General features: G+C 41.3%; 1 protein-coding gene across 8 annotated transcripts in view; it reads left to right on the top strand.

Moving 5' to 3' along the window:
• The window catches only part of KCTD1 (potassium channel tetramerization domain containing 1), a 100609-nt gene extending 86862 nt beyond the window's left edge, over positions 1–13747 (top strand). For all 8 annotated transcript variants that reach the window (XM_021551601.4, XM_021551598.3, XM_021551596.4 and 5 more), the window contains exons 3-5: positions 6120–6264; positions 8534–8839; positions 11651–13747. In XM_021551601.4, coding sequence (XP_021407276.2) covers positions 6120–6264; positions 8534–8839; positions 11651–11809 — 610 coding nt within the window. In that variant the 3' untranslated portion in view covers positions 11810–13747. The remainder of the gene's footprint in view (positions 1–6119; positions 6265–8533; positions 8840–11650) is intronic.
• The last annotated feature ends 11032 nt before the right edge of the window (positions 13748–24779 follow it).

Below are 24779 nucleotides of genomic sequence, written 5' to 3'. Positions count from 1 at the left end.
AATGTCAGCATTTCTATGAGTGCCAGCTGTGTCTGGGTACATGATGGTCCTGAGTTTGGGAATGAGGGTTTGAACATCCTGGGAGAAGGCTGTGGCAGAGACTACATTTTTGAACTGGCTTCTGTTGAACATGCAGGCACCCTAAACCTACCAGGGTGACTGTCAACCAATATGTCCTGTACACCAGGGGAGTTGCTGTATTAGCTCTATTTCATGGTGTAACAATTAGTTCTGGTGTGAAACTCCTAGGTAGCTAGGTCACCTCTTTAGCAGGGATAATACGGCTTTTATTTTATTTTGGAAAAAGTTCCTTTTTATGCAAACAGAGGTTAGGGTGCTTCTACTGACTTGTGGAGCCTTGGCCATCCATTTTTTAATTTCCCCCTGTGTTTGCTGTGACCCATGTGTCCATGTTTGTTCCGCTGTTATTTCGATACATGTCTCTCATTCTCCATGCTCATCTGTGGCGTAGAAAGATGTAGTTTGCTCTCGTGTCAGTAGCATTCCTGCAACATGACTACACCATGTTGTGCAATTCATACTTTTCCAGTTAAAGTGTCAGTTTGTCCATCTGGATTAGATCCAGCGGCTATTAGTTCATTTTGTAATATGTCTGATTGGCTTTCGTCTCTGCTCCTGATGCTGCCTCTGATCAGGCAGGTTGTAGCAAATCCCATGTTTCTCTCTTTTTTCTCAGTTTGGTTTGTTTGTTTTTGGTTTTTTTTTTTTTTTTGTCTCTAGCGTGTTCCTTGATGATACCATGTCACTCATGGTTTCAGATCCTTCCCATCTGCTCCTTGCATGCTTTGCTCTGCCTTTAAGATTATTCACCACTTTTTGTCTATCTCACTTCTTTCTAAATGCCTTATGAGCCCTCTGAGCTTGCCCCTACCTTTTCTTTTACTGTCATGCTGAAGTAACAATCTTAAGATGTTTGAAATCTTCTCCATGTAAATGATTCAGTTCCTTAATCTTTAGCAAATATTTTTACAAAGGTTTGACATCCTTTTACTCAGTATTTGGCATTTATCTGTTCTTTAAAGTGCCATGTAACTTTTTTTTTTTAATCTCTTAAGAACTGGTGTTTAAATACCTCTTCCTGTGCATTCTTATTCTCTGTAATTTTGGCTCCTATATAAATACTTTTTCTATAGAAAGTTTAATGAGCTTTTAGGTTTTAATACATTTTCCCCTGTTGCCTTTTCTTTATAATTATTTGTATTCATGCATCTTCTCATAACGTAGGAATTGTATATGCCAAGAAATTCCTGAGACTCATGGACATGAACCTTAAATTGAATGTAAGAAGAAAAAGATAAGAACAAATTATAATAGCACTGAGAGCAAGAGATTACAACAGGGTATTTGCTTGAAATGCAGTTTTCATAATATATGTTCCTGAAAATTACAAATGTATTCTGTTATGTTTATAAGCCAACTCTTGTTATGCAGAATTATAAAGGTTGCTATATATTCAGTCTCTATGGATCCAAATTATGTGATTTACTCAAGAAAGAAAAGCAGGTTGATACTGTCAAAGTGGTTCTCTGAAAAGAAAGAATAAAAACCTTATCATTCTCCACTTGAGTAGGATAGCATTTCTCACTGGCGTGGACACCACTTCAACTGTACTAGCTGCTAGGGGACGGTGCAAAATTATGTAATTTAGACATATGAGGAAGTAAAATTATATAGCCATGAGATGAGCATACCATTAAACAGATCTAATTTATAATGGACTCTTATGCAAATTGCCTTTGAGCACTCAGTAAAAGAAAATGAAAAGAAATTAATAAGGACAGCTCAGACTAAAAAGTTGCAGAGGAAAAAAAAAGTAAAAGCCTGTTACAGCTCACTCTCCACACACTCCAGAGTGTTAAATAAGCATTCCCATTAGCCACATAAATATAATGCTGTGATAATAAAACTTGCACTTAACTTTTAAGGACCAAACTCCTAATCACTTTTCTGCAATGGCTCCAACCAGATGAGTAAAATTTCAAATTAAATCCATTTACTTTATCATGTGATTCATTACTGGAGGGAGAGAGATGTGTTTTCATGAGTATTTTGCTCTTTGCTAGCTGCTGAATATCCACCCTCGGTGAGATCCAGACAGTTACTTGCCTTGCCATTAGTATGGGATTGCAGGTTCCAGGGCATCACTGATGCTCCTCCTGCTGCACAGCTCCCTCTGATGGGTTAAGAAAAGGATTTCTCACCAGTTTTCCTCCCTTTTTGTTGTTCTGTGAAAGACATGGGGAGCACAGAACTCTGGTAGATCAGACCTGTTGAAAGTAGGTTATTGCAAAAGATTTTCAGTTAGTTCGGGGTCTATACTGAATATATCACGTTATAAGAAACCTGTATTTTCTCAGAGAAGAAATGTTTATTTCTATCTTAGTTTGAAAGTGATGTAATACTCTTCATGTTTGCAAACATCAAGTCTTGCAGCTATTCCATGTTCCCTGGATTGTTTTGATTACAGAAATGAATAATTTTAGCTCTGTCCAGTGAAGCCATTAAAACAATCTGTACAGCTCTGTCATTTTTTCTTGGCATTAAGAGAGTTTTGCAATAGTTGACTTGTTTAATTACTACTGGCCATCCTGTTCCCAATTATTGCTGTTTTCCCACATTTCCAGCAGAGGCAGAATATACTGACGTGAAATCTTTTCTCTTAAATATATTGTTATTATATATTTAAATATATATACAACGAGACAGCAAGGCTATAAAAGCACTATGTATACAGCTTTGCTGCAGACAGCATATTTTTATACTTGACAAGCAGGACTTTTTTCTGAAGAATTTGAGAAATCCTGCAAGCAATGTCATCTTCCTGTGCTAGCTTTTTGGTATAGAAATGCTGTTACGGAGTGCTGATCTGTGGGAAGAAAGATCCATTCCTGTGGTATTTTATGGAATTAAAGCAATGATCTTTTCCATTCCCTATTGTTTTTTCTCCAGTAAACAAGGGCTTGTAGCTATACCTAGCTTGTGTCCTTTAAGTAAAACCAAATTCTCTGATGGAAACAGGGTTTTCCACTGGTTATATTTTCAACTCTTGAAGGATTCAATTTCTGTCAGTGGAATATGATACTTAAAGCCACAGACATTAATTATTACCCATTGGAGGTCGCACTTTCAACCCATGGGACGTTAATTTTCCTGATATATGGAAAATTTCAGCCTGTTATTTTTAATTAAATATTTCAGAAGCACATTTTCTTGTAAATGGACTAGAGTTTCTTATGCTTTACCCTTGATATTTGGCTAATTCTGCATGTAATTATCATCTTATTTTACAAGCCTCCTTCAAAGTGCTCTCCTGTCTCAAAACTCCATTCAGCTGTTAAATATTTGGCATTTAAAAAAGAAAGGTGTCTTTGCCAATCATCAGCCAACATTGTCAAGAAGGAGATAGGGAAAAACATCTTTCAGGTTTTCTTGTGAAGTGAAATTATAATGACTTACCAGTCCCTTCTTGTGCTAGCAAACTGGTGTCTCTTAAGCATGTATAATCCCAGTGTGTGACCAAGCAGGAGTGGCAGCAAAGCTATGGGTGGCAGGGAGGATGGTTATCAAATTGTATTGTACAGGGGAGGTGACAAGTGAGGCATGAAAGAGTGCTTCCACTGTGTCCCTGGGAACACAAGAGTTCCTGCTGAGGATGCTGGAAGCTGAGGATGCTGGTTGTTCCCCAGATCCTGGCATAGCCCAGTCTCCTCTCCTGATGCGTGCAGCAAATGCAGATTAGGAGCAGGATCAGGTCACCAGGTTTGGATCCCACAGTACCTCAGATTTTTCCCTGAAGGCCATGTGGAGGAAGCTGGAATCTACATTTTTCCATTTGAAAAGGAAAAAAGTTTTAATTTTCTTTACAGAAGTGTCTCTGCTGAGGGTCTACCCTTCCAAAGCTAACATGTGAAAGTGTATTGCAGAGTGACCCTGGGAGGGAAGTCAGGAAGGAATTGGGACTTTGCAGTTCCTAGGATTTTGCTGCTGCTGCTGCTGCTGCTGCAGAGCAGCAGAGCACTAAGGCAGTGCTTTCTGTTAACACTTCCAGTCCATTCCCAAAGCCATTCAGGTCCCAGGTAGCACTCCCAGTGGCTGGGCACTCTCCTCAGCATTTTGGTTTTGTCTGAAGGCTCCATGCTCTGATACTATCTTGCTCTTCTCTAAACAATTAATAAAATGGAGACAAAAAGCCTAGAGGTTTAAAATATGTAATTATAGAAGTAATTTAGAACTAGGAAAATGCTGCAGAAACCAATTACAATTATACATTTCAGTAATGACTGACTTGGCCAAATACATGTTTTGTGTGTGAATTCCGTGATAAATTTGAAGATGACATGCTTGAGTATAAGGGAAAATTAATTCCAAATGCTGAGTATTTCCATATTAGACATAAAATGTGGTTCATATACCACGTGAACAGGAGCCTGTGTTATATGGCCTGTCACAGCTTAAATTTTGAGCAGCAGGGCAGGCAGTAACAAGTCTTTGAGGAAGAAAGCTCAAACAGTTCAAGGGATGGCTTTGAAAAAAAAGTGCTCTGTACCTGCTCATGATGCAAAATATATTTAATTCTTTATATGTTACAGATTTCATGCAACTTGAATTGATTCATGTATTTATTACAGAATTGTAAATGGCCAGCTGGGGTTAATAGACTTATTTCTTTTCTGGTCTCCTCCCAGCTGGTGAGAAACTATAGATGAAATTTGTATTCTGTTCACAACTTACATATATACCTGCTCCAGGCACAGACATCATTCCAAACTCAATTTGGGTTGCCTGTGCCATTTTCAAAGGGAGGATATTTGGCTGTTGATGCAACACAGTGTATGGGCACCTGGAGCCCTGCCCCTCTGCAGTTCCCTCTGCAGAGACCCTGCTGCAAGCCCTGCTGCCTCCTCCTCTTTGGGAGCCACTTCTGTCTTTTGCCTCTTGAACGCCTTCTGGACGTTCTGCTGGCCAGTGGATGGGGCATCTCTCAGCTTGGAGGGCTGATCATCTCTTGAGTATTTGGTGGCATTTTTTTTTTTATTGCTGGTGGTGGGGGTTTATTCACTGTTATTCACTGTGCAACTGTTTGTTGTCAAAAAGTACTTCCATGTTGCACATAGAGACATCTGAACAGGCACACAAAATCAGACCTGCTAGTCACTCCGGCTCATTTCATTGGGAAACCAGGAGTGATTCAGGAGTGTTTTGCAAATGCCCAAGTGCAGTAACAGAACATTTATTTGGTGTTACTCTGAAGGTTTTGTTTGGTTTTTTCAGCTCTTCCAATTGCTCTAACTAAAGCTGGTTTGGGAGACCCACATGCAGAAATGTATGTGTACCCAGCAAAACCTGTTGCCAAGTGGAGGCTCTCTAGATGACTGTGGCTCTGGTGGTCAGTGAATGGTCAAAAAGCTGACACATTTTTCTGTATTATTTGAGTGTTTTGATTGATACCTGCCACAAGCACTTACCTGTTACATTAAAGAATTACCTAGCATTGAAATGTTATCAACTCTGTACCCTCATCTTTATATTACCACAATGTGCTGCCCCTCACCTTAGCTGTGCCTGCCCTAATGTTGGTTGCTATAAATGGTATCCAAAAAGTGACCTGTGTTTAACAAACAAGTGAAAACCAAGCAAAGATCCAAACCAAACTATTTCCCAAGTACAGTTTCCAAACTAAATCAACTTCCCTATGCAGTGCTCTCTAAAGCAGAATGAGTCAGTCCAGGGCATTGGAGCATCTAGAGGGGATGGGCTGTGCTGAAGGGGACTATCAAGAGGCATCCAAAATAATTGAGGGATTGTCATCTTATGAGGTACAGACTGGGGCAGTGACATGGTGGGGGAGGCCGCTGGCCTGGCTTCTTCCCTTCAACCTCCCCAGCTGTGCTGCTTGGCCATGCTGGAAAATATGAGGCCATGCTGGAAAATATGTGGCTTACACACTGTTTTGAAGCTAGCACTTTTCTAATGAAAGAAAGCCACAGAGCAGCTTCAGTGAAGTTTGCATGGGAGGGTTTTGTAGTGCTGGGCTGTTTCAGCAGCTCTTGAGCTGAGCTTAGTCTGACTGTGCTGCTTGTCTCTTGTTTCCTCTCCAGAATTGGTCGGCTTTTCGATGGCACGGAGCCCATTGTCCTCGACAGTCTCAAGCAGCATTATTTCATCGACAGAGATGGGCAGATGTTCAGATATATCTTGAATTTCTTAAGGACATCAAAACTCCTCATTCCTGATGATTTCAAGGTGAGATTTCAAGGAACTTGGGTGTTTTGCATGTACCTCGGTAAAGCAAGTATCTGATGTGTAGTCAAAACAGAGCCCTGGATAGGGAAGGTGGACTTGCAGGGTATGGTGTTTGATTTCAGGTACATGGCAAAAGTAAGAATGGGGTTGCTAAAGTGGTGTCTTCCTTTCCTAGAGTGTCACCAATATTAAATTTCCTGCTCCTGGCTATAGTGGTAATAAAGCAACTTTGCCAGATTTGACCTAGGGAAATTAAATGTTGTACCATACTCGTGGAAACAGAAGCAATGTTACAATCTGCAACTGACTGCTCACAAGCTTTGCTGATTACTTGTCCTCTTATCCATTTTTATGCTTCCCCAGTGATTGCGGCAGCTTCGGTTTCCGCTCCCACACTGAAATTCAGAAAATGGTGTGTGAATCACAATATTGACAAAATAAACTGCACACATGGTAATATTTGGGCATTAAGTCATAGAATCTTTTCTCCCTCAGACTCTTGAATGCATACTGCAAGTTTAATTTTGGATTTTTAGAGAAGACAGGAATGAATAGTTCTGTTTATTATTTAAACTTTAATAAACAGCCTCCTTTTTTTTTTTTTTTTAGTTTTTAGTAATAAAATTAATTAATGGAAGTTCAATATCAGACAAAGCCTACAGAGGCAGAGCTTCAGGATTAATGTGATGTTTATCTGCTAGTAGGTATGAGGGTGAATATATGGTGTCGTCAATCAGAACAGATCCTTACCTTCATGATCACACATCAGTGCACATGGTTCACTGCAGGAAATGCAGCAATTGTGATTGAACAGGAGAGGTGTGGTGAGGCAGGGATGGAGCAGTTCACACTGGTATGCAGTCCTTTTCCCCTTGCAGCTGAGACAGTTTTTCAGGCATTTGGGCATAACAGGTGTGAGGCTGAGTTCAAGAGCTGTATTTCAGCAACCTTTAAATCATCTGCTGTAGACACATCCTTGCTGCTCCCATAGTGACAAGGGCAGGTCTCCCTGAATAATGTGGGAGTTTGTAGCAAACAGATAAGCATAATTTCCTTCTTTTTGAAGCCTCAGCATGGCTTTGTGCTGCTCTCGGCACTTCTGCAGGTAATCAGAAATACAGAAAAAGGAAAAGCCACCTTTCATGCAATATTAAGAAATTACATGTGTAGAGCTTTTTAAGCACATAAATATACTGTAGCTATGTTGAAATTAAAAATGTAATTCCTGGCAAGTTCATCCAACTGTGATGTTCAAAGGGGTGTCCTCCCCAGTTATGCTTTAAGGTGCACAAAAAAAACAGTGATTAAGATGAATAGTGTTTTTTGTTTCCTAGAAATACATAGGTTACATTACTTCTTTGTTACACAATAAATGTAAGCAGTGTTTTTACTATGATTTAGGTGTCCTCGCCAAGTATTTGGTTTCTAGTTCAAATTCAGGACCATATTAACTGTTAGCAGGCTTCTCTTGTTGTCATTCTGTTTATCTCTCATCCCTAATTCTCATGTATCTCTTTCCTCTGTATAAATATTTTCCAAATGGTATTATGCTCTTATACCTAGAAAAACAAGATTTTAAAAAAAAAAAATTATTTTTAAATTTAAAAAATGGCAGTAGGCAGACTCCACATCATCAGTTCTAAATTACTTCTGCAGTGGCTATGCCTAGAAATGCATTCCCTCTGCTCTGGCATTTGAGATGATATAGTAAACAATACTAGTGGCAAAATAGGGAAGTATTAAAAAATACTTAATTTTTAAAATGCACTAATATGTGCAAACATTATGCAAATATCTGAATCATTTTACACTAACAAACATTGCAGGCTTCCTCATTTACATTCTTATACCTGTTATAATGCCTGCTAGTATTGCTGTAAGACACAATGGATCCTAGTGATGAATTTGCTAAATCCTGATTGAATTCTGTTCCATCTGTTCAATCAATGAGATCATTATTATATGACATCACTGTGGGGATGAAATATGGGGAAAAGTGGGATTTTTTTTTTTTTTTTTGCAAAAGGGAGTTAAGCAAGCATAAGCTTTCCCTACTCTCTCAAGTGCTGTATACTGATTGTGTTTCAAGTGGCTGATGGTTGTTTTTTGCTTGCACTGGTACTTTGTTACACCTTCCTACGCAGTAATTAGGTGCTCTGTCCAAAGGGTTCCAGACCTAGAGCAGCGTTGGTCTGAATATCCGTATGACTTAAGCACCACATTAGCAATGCCTCTCTTAATTGTGCACAGTAATGTGTGTGTCTTTCAGGACTACAGCTTGTTATATGAAGAAGCAAAGTATTTCCAACTTCAGCCCATGCTAGGAGAGATGGAACGGTGGAAACAGGACCGGGAGAGTGGCCGCTTCTCAAAGTCTTGCGAGTGCCTGGTGGTGCGCGTTGCCCCAGATCTCGGCGAGAGGATTACACTGAGCGGAGATAAGTCATTGATAGAGGAGGTGTTCCCGGAGATCGGGGATGTGATGTGTAATTCTGTCAACGCCGGCTGGAACCACGACTCTACACACGTCATCCGATTCCCGCTGAACGGATACTGCCACCTCAACTCAGTTCAGGTAGGAAGTCACACGTGCATTTTTTGAAAGGGAGCTGCTGGCCAGGTACCAGTGGGCTGACCCTATTCCATGTCCCTGTAGCAATATTCCATGTTTTGTTGAGCAAATCAGTTGGAGGCTTTAAGCCTTTTTTCTGTGTGTCATGTTGTCTTTCTCCATTTATTTCATGTATCATCAAAACTCTTTGCAAACAAACTGCAGTAGTGTTAGAATTTTCTGTGGTCAAAGAAAACTTTCACTTCCAGTGTTTTTTCCTGATTTTTTTATAGCATAGTAGAGGCCTGTTGTGATTGATAGGACAAGGGATAAAGATTTAAACTAAAATAAGGTAGATTTTTACTAGATAAAAGGAGGAGATTTTTTCAGTGAGGATAATGAAACACTGAAACAGGTTGCCCAGAGAGGTGGTGGATGCCCCATCCATGGAGATATTCAAGGGTCAGGCTGCACATGGTTCTGAACAGTCTGATTTAGTTAAAGATGTCCCTGCTCACTGCAGATGAGTTGAACTAGATGATCTCTAAAGGTTCCTTTCAACCCAGAGTATTCTGTGATGCAGCGTAGCAATGTCTAAAATCAGTAGATGTTATGAAATGGGTAAGAAAAAATCTGGGAGACAAATGCAGGTAATTCCTGGAATAATTATAATCAACTTCATTGTTACTGGATTTGTCTTTTGTTGGTTAAAAGCAACCAACCTCAGACACCTGCCTGCCCCTAGTTAGCACATCTTGCATAGCCAGCACTTCCCATATGAAATCATCAATGGCACAATTGATGCTGTTTGGTTTAAATGCACCTCCTAAATGCTGCAGGCTCATGGGTGAATTCTTTTACAGAACAGGCTTGCAAGCTGGGCTTGGCTTCTTTTCCTCTGCCAGGTCCCACAATCCAGGTAGAGAATCACAGAGTCATCAAGGTTGGAAAAAATCTCCAAGATCAACCAAGTTCAGCCTTTGATCAAACACCACCATGTCAACTAAACCACAGCACTAAGTGCCACATCCAGTCATTTCTTGAGCATTTCCAGGGATGGTGACTCCACCACTGCCCTGGGTAGTCCATTCCAATGCTGAACTATTCTCATAGTGAGGAAATTCTGATGTCCAGCCCAACCAGTGAATATGCCCTGGTGCATCTTGAGGCCATTTCCTCTTGACCTGTTGTTTCCTGGTAGAAGAGCCTGACACCTGCCTTGCAATAGCCTCCTTTCAGGAAGTTTTAGAAGATCACCCCTGAGCTTTTTTTTCTCCAGATGAAGCAAGCTGAGCACTGGGGCACACTCTGAAGGCTGGCCAGGCACTGCACTTGTGCTAGCACTTAACACAAGGGTCTAGATAGACCTATCTAACCTATGTTATGCTTGGACAGCTTCCTCTTACTGCCTTTGACTGTCATGTTGAAACATCAAAATTTTTTTGTCACAGAGATTAATGCAAATTTAGGACAGCCTTAGATGTCAGATTACAATTGAAAAGGGGTTTCAAGGATGGCTATCATATATCATATGATAGTTATCAAGGCAGTTGTATCCTTCAGCACTTTGTCACTTTACTCTGATGCTTACATTTTTGGTGCCTAAATAAGAATTACAAAGCATTTTTACTGATGTGAAAAACCTGAGAGGTAATGATCCCACATTGATAGCAGGAGGATGTAAACATCTCCCAGTACTAATGAAAATGGGAGACAGGACAAGGACTACCAATAGGCCTGAAGAATGAGGTACAGATCAAATGGATTGTCCAGGCCTGTATTAGTGTCCAGAGTTGCTTCCACCATGTTTTTTATCCAAATCCAAGTTCTCCTGTTCTTTTTATTAGTGGCTTGCACTGACACATTTGGGTAGGGGCAGGGGATTTTGGTATATATTGTTAAAAGCTGCAGACCACGTGTTTTGATCACTGTTTCAAAGTCTCTTTTCCTATCCCTTCCTTTTTCATGTGACTGCTGGGCAATTAGCCATGCTCAAGTACTTTGGAAAGACATTTGCCAACCTGAAGCATTTTATGTAAAGACATGGCATGTCTTCTTTGAAGCATTTTTAAACCTCAGCTTGCTTCTTCCCCTGACCTAGTCCTTTGCAGTCTTCTGCCATTCCGCTTGCCAGTGTTGTCCCAGCACACATGCAAGCCAATTGATGAAACACATGCAAGACAACTGATGAAACAGCTGGGAAAGCCATGGGAGGCACCTGATTCCAGCACCACCCTTGTGAGGTCTGGTCTTGCTGAATAGAGGGTCCAACATCCTTTGGGGTCCAGAAGCATCAGCCCCTTCCTTGGGTTTGGTGGCTGTCAGGCTGACCCTGGTAAATCCCAGGAAGTCTCCTCCACAGGTGAGGCAAAGTCCAGAACAGGTGAAGATGATGGATGATAAAAGCAACAAAGAGTTGGTTTTTAAGTCTCTAGTAAATATTGTGGTAGGTTTTCTGAAATTATGACTTTTGTTATCTACACTGTCACCATTTCATTGTGGTGTTTGCTCAGCATTTGCTGTGCAGTCATGTATTTGCCCTTTTGTATTGTAAATTCTGTGAAGTAGAGAATGTGTTTTTCTAGTCATGTTCCTGTGGCCAGAAGAGTGGATTGGTTGGCAGTACTAAAAAAATAAAATAAATGTTTCTTCATTTTTTTCTTTTTCACTGCTCAGTGGCCATAGTCAGCAGAAATCAATCCAGTACAGTTAAGCTATGTAGCCACTTTTTTTCCCCCTAGCTGAATCCATTTGAAAACAGCAGTTATTATCATTGGACAGCAAATAGTCTGTTAATTTACTTATACATTGGCATTTGTTTTCTCTTTTTTGCAGGTACTTGAGAGGTTACAGCAAAGAGGATTTGAGATTGTTGGCTCATGTGGAGGTGGAGTGGACTCTTCCCAATTCAGTGAATACGTACTGAGACGAGAACTCAGAAGGACATCTCGTGCACCCTCTGTCATTCGAATAAAGCAAGAGCCTCTGGACTAAAATGGACATGTTTCTTTATGCAAAAAAAAAAAAAAAAAAAAAAGGAAAAACAAAAAGGGGGACATTTCATGTGCAGTTTGGACTCCAAACAAGGCCTGGAACTAAAATTTAATAAAAGACACATTTATATCAAATATAGAGACCACACCTGAATTCATATGGGAACACTTGGAATAGTAGTGATAATAATAATAATAACCTCAAGGTATAAGAGAAAACACACACACACATTAAAAAATATGTATGTATATGTATGTCTGTACATATATATATGTATGTATATGTCAAAGGGTAGGAAATGCAATGACAAAATGTGGTAGATGAGGTTGGTGCTGTGATGGCCATTAAGTGTCCTAGGCCCTTCCCGGGCCCACTTAACGGTGAACAAGCCATTGCTGGGGGGGATTCATGGACTGTTCTTCACCCATTTTCATTACCAAACAGCCATCCACTTTTTAATGTGTACACACCTTGACTCAACTTTATTTGCATATGGAGGTTTATGTCTGTCTTTTTTAGAGGTGGATGGGCAGGTGTTCAGGAGACAACCATCCATTGCATTGGAAAGCTGAAATTTTAAATGTAGTTTGTACAGAAGTCGCACACTTTTTGTCAGCCCTCACAGATGTGAAAGGTTAACTTTTCTTTTGAATGAGTTTTTTTGTTGTTTTGTTTTGTGTTTTTCAAAGGGGGCCAGAATAATTAATATTTGGTAGAGATGCTCTGGTTTGAATCTGCTGCTTTCCTACAATTTTTTCAAATTTTATAATGTATTAAATACAATAAACTCCTGTTTAAAATAACAAGGGTCTGGTTTAAGCCAACAGAAGCAGAGAGGTGGGATGGCACTGGACTCCAGCATGTAGAGAGGTAAGGCAGTGGGCAGGTGGAGCTGCCTGCACAGGATGGAGTGAGTTTAAGGCAGCAGAGGCTGTTGAGGGACCTTGTGGTGTGGTGCACATGGCTGCTGTTCCTTCAGCACTGCCCCAGTTGGAAGAGAAACTGTTGGTCAGACATGAAAATAACACCAGCTCAACCCAGGGAAATCCATCCAAAAATGACACTTGGTTCTGTAGCCTTCAGTGTCACAGTGAATCCTTGCATCATTCCCTCTTGATCAAGGAGCTGGCAGCTTGGACTCTCCAAGCCCTTGCCTTACTGAATGTTAGTTAGCTTGTTTGGCTTTCAGGTTCCTCATTTCCCTCATTTTAAGCCGTTGTTCTGTCTAGAGAGTGACATGGTCAGCCCCTTGGGTTAGCATCGGCTGCGTGTCCCTTGGTAGCAGGCAGTAATTCCACATTCTGTGTTACACGTCCTGCAAGCTGCTCTCTTGCAGAGTCTCACTGAAGCCACCTCTGCAGGCAGGGGCTCCAGGCCTGTGACACTTTGCACAGGCACCACATCCCCATGCCACTGCACGGACCACTCATGGGTTGATGCACCGGCAGCCACCACCTTTCCTCCAAAGTCTCTTTTTGTGCACTGTTACCAAATATGACTGTGTATTTATCCTAGTATGGAAACTCAACACAATGGTGCTGGCATTTCATTCATTTTGGTGGCATTTTGCTGTTTATTTAAGAAAAGAAAAAAAAAAAAAAAGAAGCTGTTAGATACATGTAACAAGGTTTCCAACATAGTCTAACTAAAAAAAGAACAAGTTAAATTTTAATCTGGTTTTTATTAAAATGTGTCTGAGAACATCTTTAAATAACTGGCAGCACATATCAATGGTTTGGAATTACTGAAATGTGAAAATGGGTGAGGGAGGGGCCTCTAAAAATTAAGATTCATTAGTGGGTTATTAGATCTTCAATGCGATGCTGATCTGTCTATTCACAGTACTGAAACAGCTGCCTCATTGAAAATTCTTGTTTTCAATTAGCAGCAAGAAGCCCTCTTACAAAATAAACAAATGCTTGCTCTTACTGCCCACAATTTGGTTGTTAGTCTGCATAAAAGCTGAAAAGCTAAAACCCAGGGAAATAAATATTTTTAACAGATCTTCAAACCGTTGGAAGTGATGAAATTTGTGATGTCCAAAAAGATGCCGTTCCCCATGGGTTTGAGAGTCCATGGGTGCCAGCGCGAGGTGATGTGATTCTTCAGAGACTGTTGTGCAGGCTGGAGCTGGGGGGTGTGCAGCTCTTTCCCTGCTCCTTGGCAAGCAGGCACTGCAAGCCTGCCTGGCCAGGAGCATCAGCAAGCCCAAAGGTGTCCTCCCCGTGCAGGCAGGGGGGCTGCACTGCCTGCAGCCTCTGCCCAGGCAGGGACTGGAAGGCAAGGAGCTTTCCTCTGCTGCTCTCCAATATGTGACTCCCAAAGCCAGCAGGTTGTGCTCTGCTGGTGGTTTTGCTTGCTCAGCGTGTACCTGTCCAAGTCAATGACATTAAAGATCCCACTGTGCTCCTTCCAAATCCTCTGCTTGGCTGGGCACTCTCTCACCAAGCCTGCTTTTGTTGTTGATGGAGTAAAAAATCCCTCTGACACCCTGAATGTAAATTTCTCTGCACTTACAATGTGGTCATGGAGTAAGAGGTCATGAATATTCAAAGTAATGGCTGATGAAAAATGTATACAGGAATAAACTGGCTGTAGATTTTTAGAGAGCAAATGAGATTAGTCCAATTGCTTGCAATAGAGGTTTATAACCATATGTTTTTTTAAATGTTCTTTAGAAAAACTGATCAACAAATGGGCAATTTCTCTGGGAATGTGGGAGGGGTGGGGGAACCAGGAAGGACCAGATTACTGTCAGCTTGTCTCTGGAGGTTAGTAATTTTGGCATCTAAATTTATCTAATTTTTTATTATAAAGTGTTGACTCCATTTTATACCATCAGTGTATTTAATAACAAGAGGCAGAACTGCAGTGAGCGGTAGCTGCCAACATTGTACTTCAGCAAGTTGGTTAAGCAGCTGCCAGGAGAACTCCTGCAGACATGCAGAGATTGCAGATGGCACCAACTCCCCTTCCCACAGTGAGACACAGGCAGAGGAATTTGGTTCTCACTTTTTCTTTGGGCAGTGTGAATGCTGGATTTCTGCAACAGCCATCGACCCAGGGTTTAGTTCTTCCCCTTAATGTACCAAACAGCTGCACAATGTAAGTATGGATCCTGGCACGCTTGGATGAACCTTAAAACTGAGTGTCCCATTGAATTGAAGACTGAGCTAATTTACTCTGTGCTGGAGATAGTGAAGTCCTACTTTGTCACTGGGTTGATCTCTCTTTCTAGAAGCAGCACTGGTAAATAGGTGCTGCTAGTTTTTTCTGTCTTCAGGTATGTACTATGAATTTTCCCTCTCTGTTGCCCCATGTCTACAGAAGGAAGCTGATCATCTCAGTGCTTGACTGGCACAAGCAAGTCAAGTTGACGCATTGTTTTATGATACCCACTAAAATGCATCACAAAAACCAATGGGGAAAACTTAGTAAACTCTGAAAACATGAAAGTTGAACCACCCATTCAATTATTTTCCTTTATGCTGAACAGGCACTGAATTCAATTTGAAGTCAAACATTTTGTTCATAAGCATAATTTTTTGCAGCAAGCTTTAAAAATTGATTTCTATACTAATTACAGGGTTTTTACTGTCATCCAAATGACTTGTCAGGTGGATTTTTCTTTAATGTTTCCATTGCATGAGTTGGGGAGGAGGGAGGGGGAGAAGGGCTGGATTTTGGGGGTTGAGAAAAGCATTTTTATTGACCGATGGTCAGTTTTTCAGAGAAATAAAAACATTTATTTCCATCTGTCATTTCTTCACTGCAGAATTCTATATTATGAATTATTTCTATGGACAACTGGTATTTGTATGCTGGCATTCAAGCTGCCTGAGGTTTATTTACAGTGGAAGTAAAACCAAGATATCCTTAGGGCCTGTAGACCAGTTGCTTTTTCTCAGATTTCAGTTTGAATGGTTTATTTTTTCTTGAGGGTCTGGAGGGATCGCCACCACCAAAAATCAATATGTTGCACCAGGTCCCAGTGTTGGCTTTGGCTGCTGCCCCATTGATCTGTTTTTTTGAAGACCCCAAAACTGACTTAGCATATGGGATCATCTATTTGAGGCTGAACTGCTAAAATCATAAACCTAACTCCTCTCAAAAATAAAAAATGCAGGCACATATTACACAAGTTCATCCTCTTGTAAGCTGAGCTAGCTCTGCTAGCTGGTAACCTGGATGTTAACATTGATGCTGTGGGGAAACCCTAGTGCTAGCCTGCTGAAGCATCTTCTATTTGCACAAGTAAGAGCTCCAGAAATGGAAATGTTCTCTGACAAATAGAGAAAAGCTCACTTCTCCTTGAATCTGTTTTGGGTTTTTTGTTTTGCTTTGTTTTGGGGTTTTTTTTTGTTGTTTTTGGGGGTACTGTTTTCTTGTTTGCTTTGAGTTTTTGTTTTGGTTTTGGTTTGGGTTTTGTTTGCTTGTTTGTTTCATATTTTTTACTAGAGACTTAATAGGAGTCCCGTGCCCCTAAAACAACAGGGGTGTAATATTTTTTAGGTGATGTTGGAGATTATGGGCCAGATCCCATCTTCTGCCCTTCATACTCATGGTGAGCCTGCCTCACACCCCAGTCAGAAGCTCAAGGAGTTCAGTGTGGTCATGAGCTGTCAGTGTCATTGCATCCACAGCAATAGTATGTCATTTCTGTTGCTTCTAAAAATACAGTATTTTCCACTGCAGGTCAGAGGAAGTATGGGTTGCTGAGACTCTTCTCTCAACCTCATTAAAGCCCCATATACATGAGTTCTCTCTGGAGAGGCTGTTGCTAGTATGAGCAGGCTGATTTGTGCTTCTTGGGGAGCACAGAGTGCTGGTGCTGTAGCCCAGCCCATTGATCCCTGTCCTGTGGTCCTCAGAGCACAGCTCTGGCTTGCTGGTCTGAGGAGAGATGGAGAGAGGGACATTTGTCTCTGTGCTCTGGAGTTTGGACTGATAAATGATCTCATCTACAACCCTAAATGGTCTTGTGGCTTCTACTATGTAGCTTGTCAGTGTTGTTATTAATTTTCCTGAGGAAAATGTGAAACATGGGATGGCTGGACTTGTCTTCTTACCATTAGGGTGCAGATTAAAAGACAGGGTGACACTGACTTAAAGCAAAAACTGCATGTGCTGAAGTCCCCTAAACTCATGTACTGCATTCATTCTGACTTCAGATCAAACCAGAGGGCTCAGTGAGGCTCACCAGTGGATGTTTGATACTCCATTTGATTAACAGCCTTGAAATTTCAAAAACAAAAGGCAAAACATGCAGAGCATGGATGCTTGTTCTGAAGATCTGGAGCCATAATTCCACTAATCCTTGCTGCTTCTGAATAAATATTTCAGTTCTGGGTGGCTTACATTAAAACCAAACGCAGCTGTGCATTTCTTTCCCTTGCTTTCTCCAGTTCAGGAGGCTTATTTTTCTTCTGCTAGGGGCTATGCCTGGGCAGCTCAAGAGTAATAACTTTGGCCCTAATGCAGTGCTTGGTCTCTTCAAAGCATTGTACAGACCTTCAAATAAGCATCTCTCTACTTCTAAGGGAAGAAGGCAGCAATAAACTCACCTTGCAGCTGGAAAGGCTGAAGAAGTTTGACTATCACTCACTTAGGTCTCAAACATCTGGAGTTCCACTTTTCCACAAGCCCTCTTGCAGTATAGAAAGAGGTGGAAATCAAGGAGGAACTGTGACACATTTATTTTTTTTAAGCTGAGAATTAGAAGCCATTCAAGCACATAGAAGGCATTGCTGGGTTGTCTGAATGAGCTTAAAATGTTAGCATTGCAACCATGTTAGGCTTGATGCACCTTCTGAGTTATTTTTCTTATTCCTTCCAAAGTGAGAGAAAAATAATTTAATTACATAAAACTTCCTTTACCTTACATGTTTTAAGTGAAGTCTACTGATGGTCCACTTAATTTCCTTTCTATTCCTCAGCTCTTCAGTAGGGACTATCATTTTCTGTTTATGTTTATGTTCCTTAGCACACAACTCAGACATTAAAATGGGAGAAGGAACCAGTGCAGTTTGTGAAAGAGCTTTGTTTGTTCATACAGTGGTCACAACAAAATCCTGCTGCATGCCAGGATGGCAGGAATGTTTTTCAGGTGTGGTTGCTAAGATGGGGCAAGGCACAGCTGGCTCCCAGCTTCAAATGCTCCACAATAAAAATTACAACAGTGGGAAACTAGGGCTCAAACCCTCACGGATTATCTTCCTCCTTAAGCATCTGCTCATCTTTCTCACAGTTGCAGCCTTTAGATGAGTAAAAGCTTTGCTATCATCTCTGCTGTAACCAGTGCAGCTATTCCAGAAGAAAGCTGCTTGGCTCAGGGACAGCTGTTCTGCAGAAAAATTCTCTTCTGATGCATTATTGATAGATGTAAGTTAAAGCCATAAAGCTTGCAGCTTTATCAGGCAATATCTACTAAATCCTGGAAGCATGTAAGATAACCTAAATGTAATCTACTGCATACCAGCTTCTTCAGTGATGGATAGCACAACAAAAGCAGGACTAATGAAAAATTAATGAAAACAGTTACTTCCATAAGAAAAATGATCTGTTTTCTCCCACCTTTGTATTGATTTTAACTGGCCCTGTAATTGGAAGTGTATAATTTTTTCCTCAGGTAAAGAGGATTGAGGGTGAGGGAGAGCGAGTGTATAATTCCATTCATGTTTGTGACATACTTTCAGGCTACAAAAACAAAGCATTTTCCTTAGGATGTTGAAGCCGCCTGTGAACGCCGACTTCAAGCATATTTTCTCAGCTCAGGCAAACTGCCATGCTGGTTTGCCTGAAACCAGATATTGCATGAGCAGAGTACTTGGCATACTTTGAAGGCTAGCAAGGAAGTACAAAGAAACAATGTTTAAGGAAAACCAAATACAGCGCATGTAACTTGGTGGGTTTAACATGTTTCATGCATTTAAGTTCATTCCTGATTTATCTGCTCCTTGGTCAAAGGGAAAAGTCATCCATTGCTCTTTGGAGAAACAAGGAATGTCAGGCTCTGAGGAAGGACCTTCTCTGTAAGACCAAACCAATTGTACCATGATGTTCATGTGCCAGCTTGGCAGAGAATTCACAGCCACAGTGAGTCTCAGACTCTTCTCACTAACATACTTAAACACATCTGTCTTTTTCTCTAAATTTAATAGAGCATTTCTGTCTTTTTCACCATCTCACAGCAGAATTCAGTCTAATCTGCAGCTGCTGTAAACTCTATTTTAAATTATTCCTAAGTTTTTACCTGCTTAATGTTAATATATCCACTGAGCCTGAAGGGCAATGCTGAGATAATAAATCAATCAGAACAGCATATAGTTTGTTTTGCTAGGGTAAAAAAGTGCACATTTTTAAAGTGTTTAGGAAATGAAGCTTTCCTGTTCCCTGTTGTATATGCTATGGGTCTTTTTCTAATCTCTTCTATCAAAGACATGATATGGGCATGTAGTGTGGTGAGGACCAGGGTGTTCCTACACATTTGTAATACATGTTACTCTTTATCTTTGGGGTTTTTTTATATTTGGTTTTTTGGTGGTGGTCTTTTTTTTTTTTTTTGCTTTTTTGGGGTTTTTTTTGTTTGGTTGGTTTTTTTTTTGGTTTGGTTTGGTTTTTGGGTTTTTTTGTTTGTTTGGTTGGGTTTTTTTGGGTTTTTTTTAGCTAATATGCCTTCATATTAAAAGTACATTTTTTTCAACTTGAGAGATTTAGACACGTCTTTGGTTTTTGCTTTTGTTCCTTGCTTTTTTATTGGCTTGATAACAACTGCAATACAAGATAAACCACCCCTTTCAGTGCATGTCTTAAAAAATTAGGGCATTTACTTGTGTTCAGTGTTTGGATTGGCTTTATTTTTGTCTCAGCAGCCTGCTCTGGTCCAGCCTCAGCTGATGCTCCACACAGCAGATGTGGTGACTGCTTGGCACCAGTGAGCACAGAGCCTTTGTGATGGGGTCCTCCCCAGCCCATGGGGCCTCGCTGCATGAGTGAGAGCTGCAAGAGCAGCACCAGTGATGAGAAACCACCCAAAGAGTGTTGCAGCTGTAACTGTGCAGCAACAAGAGGGGATACAGCCCAGGGCAGTGCCTGTACTCGCTGCTGGGGCTGGGAGAGGTGCTGCTGGCAGTGAGGGGTTCTGCGTGCCCAGCTCCCTGTTCCACCTTCAGGCAAATTCTCTGGGTGCCCTGGAGATCAAAAGGCATCTGGACACAGTCCTGGGCAAGGGACTCAAGGTGGCCCTGCTTGTGCCAGGTGGGAGTGAACAGGATGATCTCTAGAGGTGCCTTCCAACCTCAGCCATTCTATGTTTTCTGTCATTTCCAAGAAGACTGGACTGAGATGTGAAAGGTTCCTCGGGGAGTGTGAAATGTGGCCCTACCTCTTTAAATGGTGCCATTGTCATATTTTCTGGAGTTTTAATTCTGTTCTCTCTTTATTTTCAATCAAGAGGATCTTTTACGTTTTTTTCAGTAGGGAGCAGAATGGGGATTCTGTCCTAATGGGACTTGAAAGCCATTGGGTGCAAGTGCTGGGCTTAATGTAATAAACTATATTTAATGTATTACATACAGAAATTCTGTGAACAGTGAAGTTGTATCTCATAATTACATGTCACTGTTGCTGAAGAGCAAACAAAAAACTCGAAGAAAGGCAGATGCAGAGCTCCTTTATATCTTCCTAGTGGGGTCCTGATTTGGGAAGGCATTTCAAGGGGCCCTTAGCTTTTGGTACAGTAGAAGTTCTGTCTTTATTTCATGGGAACTTGCAGAACTGAAATTATGTTTGTATTTCCATAGCTCACCAAATGAAGACACAGAGGGGCAAGAACACACCAGAGAAAGCTTCCCCCGAGTTCTCTCTTCCTAATTTTTTTGCTTGTTTTACTTATTGTTGGGCTAAATATTGATTTTTCAGCTCTGAAAAATTGAAGACATAGCATCTTCTTCTGCCATGTTCTCAATATGCTTAAAATGAAAAAAGCACTCCATGACCACATTTTTCCCCTACAAAAATGTGAGCAATTAGCACAGCAGGTTCTCAGCTCAATATGTATAATTTATTGTAAAATGTATATAATTAGTCTGGCAGACAGCAAAAGCACCAATACAAACAGAAACCTTTTTATGAATCCATATGTAATACTGGATGTTGATGGATTATTACTACCGCAAGATGTCATGTTAAATAACTGATGCAGATGTACAGTAGCAAATAGTTTGCCAATTTCATTAAAAAAAGAAACAAACGGAAAAACAAAAATTCTTCACATCCTCATTATTTATTGAAGTTGGGGGTTTTTTATACACTCACTGCTGGAGCATCTGGGTGTATTAAACAGCTGAATTCAATATCACATTAAGCTAAATTGCCCACAATGGACAGCTGCCTCATTTCACTCTTCTTAGAAGTCCAAAATGTGTTTTCTGAACCTGAGGCATTTGTCTTCTTGCCGAAGTGGTGTGCTGGTTAGTATTTCACCAAAGGGAGAAGCAGTGGGGGACATGTCCTTCTGCTGCTAAGACCCTGGCCAAAACATTCTCAGTGCAGGAGAGAGGACAGAGATAGGAGGAGAGGAGAAAACAGTGCTCTTTGTCAGTGTGGATCTGGTTTAAAACCTGGTAGACAGGGAGCATCACATGCTGTCACTATGGGGCTGGATCTGAGGGAAGAGCGATCCTCCTGGACAAGCTCAGAAATCTCCTAAGCCCTCTGGCCCCCAAGTATGTATGTGCCATGTAGGGGTGTAGAGCAGCAGAGGCTGCAGATCTTTGGCTTCCTGCTCAGGTAGGTCTTGGGTAGCTCCACAGTGCTGGACCATGGGCTGGGAGCAGCAGAGTGGTGCAAAGAGGGATGTGGGGGGGCAGAGGTGTGTGTCTGGCAGAAGGATGTGCTGGAGGAGCCACCTGGGTTTGCCTTGCTCACTGCTTGGACTACATGTGTGACCTAGGCTTCTCAGTCCTGCCAGAAACCCTGAAGCCCCTCAGGAAAAAGCAGGAGCTCCTGCAGCACCTGTCCACACTTGATCTCTGGGGCATGTCCAGTAGGGTGGGCCAAACAAGGGGCCCCCTCCATTCCTTCCCTGCTCCATTTTCCCCTATGTTTTTTTCCATAGAGACCACAAAGAGCTCAGACAGTTTCCAGCCCCTCTGGAGGTGTTCACATTCCTCCAGGTGTTTCCTCCTGTCATCTATGAGGCTCAGACCCACATGTCAAAGCCCCCATGTCGATGCCTGTAACTGTGTCTTCCTCCTACATCTTCTTCAGCCTCTCTCACATCTCCAAGTGGATTTTCCAATTCATTTCCCACCTTTTAAATCTTCCTCCTCCCTTAGCCCAATTTTCATCATCTCTTTCCAGTTGTCTGTTTTCTTTCTTCTCCTATAATCCTGTACATTTGGATAATTTTCATTTGGACTGTTTAACATAACCACTGGATTTGTGTTTTAGCCTTGTTTAGCAGGTTGGAGGCTCTTTTTTCTATCTTATGTTCTGCATTTTCTTCTCCCTCTTAATATGTCAGCATTAACAGACTGGGATCCAGCTTCACTTCAGTGGGAAGTTTCCCCAGTGATTTCCATAGGAGAAGAGGGAGAACATTCAAAATATGAGAGGCTAAACCCAAGTGTCTGGGTTTTGTCTATTGCTAGATTTTCCAAGCGTCTCCATGCTTCCAGCATCTCCTAGCTCCAAAGTGACCTATAAGTAGAAAGAACAGTATTTCTGAAAAGCAGGACACAATTCCTTAAGTTACAGAGATGGAGGCAGCATCCTTCCTGGTTTGAGCCAATGTGTCAGAGCAGGAACCTTATCCCCAGCATGTCCCTGCTAGGCATGGTGCCCAGGCGTTCTGCCACATTTATACATATCAGTAGTATATTTGAAAGGAAGAAAGGAGAAAACCTTTTTTGCCTTCCAACTTCTTTCCAGGGGAAGCTTGTAGAGGTTCATATGTTCCAAACAAGCCAGAAATCTCCGTCCAATCCCCCAGATTACCCAGTCACACGTTACCTGGCTGTGGTGCTGCCCCACAGTAGTGCTGTCAGCACACGTGTCCTGCAGACATGCTGTGGCCATCTCTAAATGACAGCTGCGGTGGGTGAAATCACTCATCCACACAGATAATCCAACAAAACCACCAGTAATGTACATTCAGTCATATGCTAGAAAATATAGTTTTGCTGGCAGGATTTATTCCATGACCCTGCTCTCTTCAAGTGAGCAAAGCAGTCAGAGATGTGAGGGATGCCCACAGGAAGCCTGTCCAACCTCTGCATAGCTAGGATGGCTGTGCTGCCAAAGCACTGCTAATACAGCCCTAGGAATAGGCAGCCCTTTTGTTTTCAGCCTTGGTGTGTAGAAAGATTCCCTCATTGTGCTCTGATCACATTCAGGTGGGTTTTATTCTGCAGTTGCAAAATATGTCAGAAAAAGAATCCAAACTGACTTCAGGAGTGAAATAAAAGCGGAAGGACTTGAGTGAAGGTTTTGAGTGAGGCTCCTTTATCAAATGGTGTCTGTTCCATCTCCTTCTGTTCAGGAACAGCCCCACTAGAAAAAACCCCCCTTTCCACCTTATCCTTTCTGCAGCTCTCACTGCACTGCTCTTTGTTCGTGAAGTTACTGGCACCGTGTCTCCCGATGCAATCTAGAGGCTCCCACTGTTTATTTCAATATAAATATTTTTTTTGTTGAGAAACAAAAGGGACTGGAAAAAGGGAGGTTATGGGAATATTCAGGACGAGATAAGGAATCTGAGGCAGAAAAGAACACACCAATTACCTCAGCTCACATGCTCATCTGCCAGATGAAACCAGTTTTACCGGCTGTTGCCCAAAGGCAAAACACCACAGGGCTTCTGATGTCATGTTGGCCTTTGGTTATGAGCCCAGGTAAATGGGTACCTGGCAGAGAGAGAAGGGTTGTGCTGCTTAATGCCAGCTTCATCTATTTATGTTCCTCTAGCATCAATTAAAAATATCTGTCTCATTCTGCCTGCCTGCTACTGTGGTATTTGTTTTCTTTCCATAGCACTGCAGATTGCCTTGCCTTACAGTTTACAACAGTGAGAGCTGGCACTTGCCTCTGGCAGGGCAGAGGATGAGAAACTATTTCACTTTTCCTCCACTCTGTCTTCATGTGGAGCCACAAAGGTGTTTGATGGGCTGGTTGTTGTGAAGGGGTGATGTACAAGGCCAGGGCTGTTGTTAATTTGCAGTGCCTCAATAGCATTAGCTTTTTCCTTAGGATTTAAATTGAATTGGTGGCATTGCTGGGACAATATAGTGGTGTAGACCTGAAGTGTGTTCTGTGTACTCATCTGTCTTTTTTTTTTTTATTATATTAACCTTTTTTTTTTTTTTTTTTTTTTTTTGCCTGTTTTATATCACCAAGACCCAGTGAAGCAGATTTTATGTTGCAATAATTCTGCATGTTTTGGTTATAAATATCCCAAAGCAAAGTTAAGGGTTTTTTTCATATAACTATCAAAGCAAATGCCTGCTTCAGTACAAATTGAAAGGGACGTTTTACACATAAAAGTTCATCAGTGGGTGGTAAACAGCTTCTGTCCTAATACATATTTCAAATATTCTGCTGCAGCACAGACCAACACATTTGGTGAAACTGTTAGTATCTGACCTACACACCTGTGCTGTCCCTGGAACTTAACCAGGGTCTAAGTATACAAGAAATCCCAGGAAAATCAAGTCTTTTTATATTGCTACTTTGCCCGTAGCAATATAAAACATGCTTCCAGTCTCCAATTTCTCCTTGCATCCCTAGCTGTCTCTTTGAGAGCAAATAATACCACAAAGTAATTTAAAAACAGAGGAGGTAAAAATCAGTAACTTCAGCAACAGTTGCACAGACAGCTTCCTCCATCACAATCTCTCATCTAGATTTTCCAAGCAGACTTGCAATTTCAGTGGTTGCTTTGGCAGGTGCCCAGCATGATACACCTGAAAGC

This window comes from Lonchura striata, chromosome 2 (assembly GCF_050655825.1).
Source record: "Lonchura striata isolate lonStrDom1 chromosome 2, ASM5065582v1, whole genome shotgun sequence".
Classification (NCBI taxonomy): domain Eukaryota; kingdom Metazoa; phylum Chordata; class Aves; order Passeriformes; family Estrildidae; genus Lonchura; species Lonchura striata.
The sequence above is the reverse complement of the archived record's forward strand: the minus strand, read 5'-3'. Positions and strand labels throughout refer to the sequence as shown.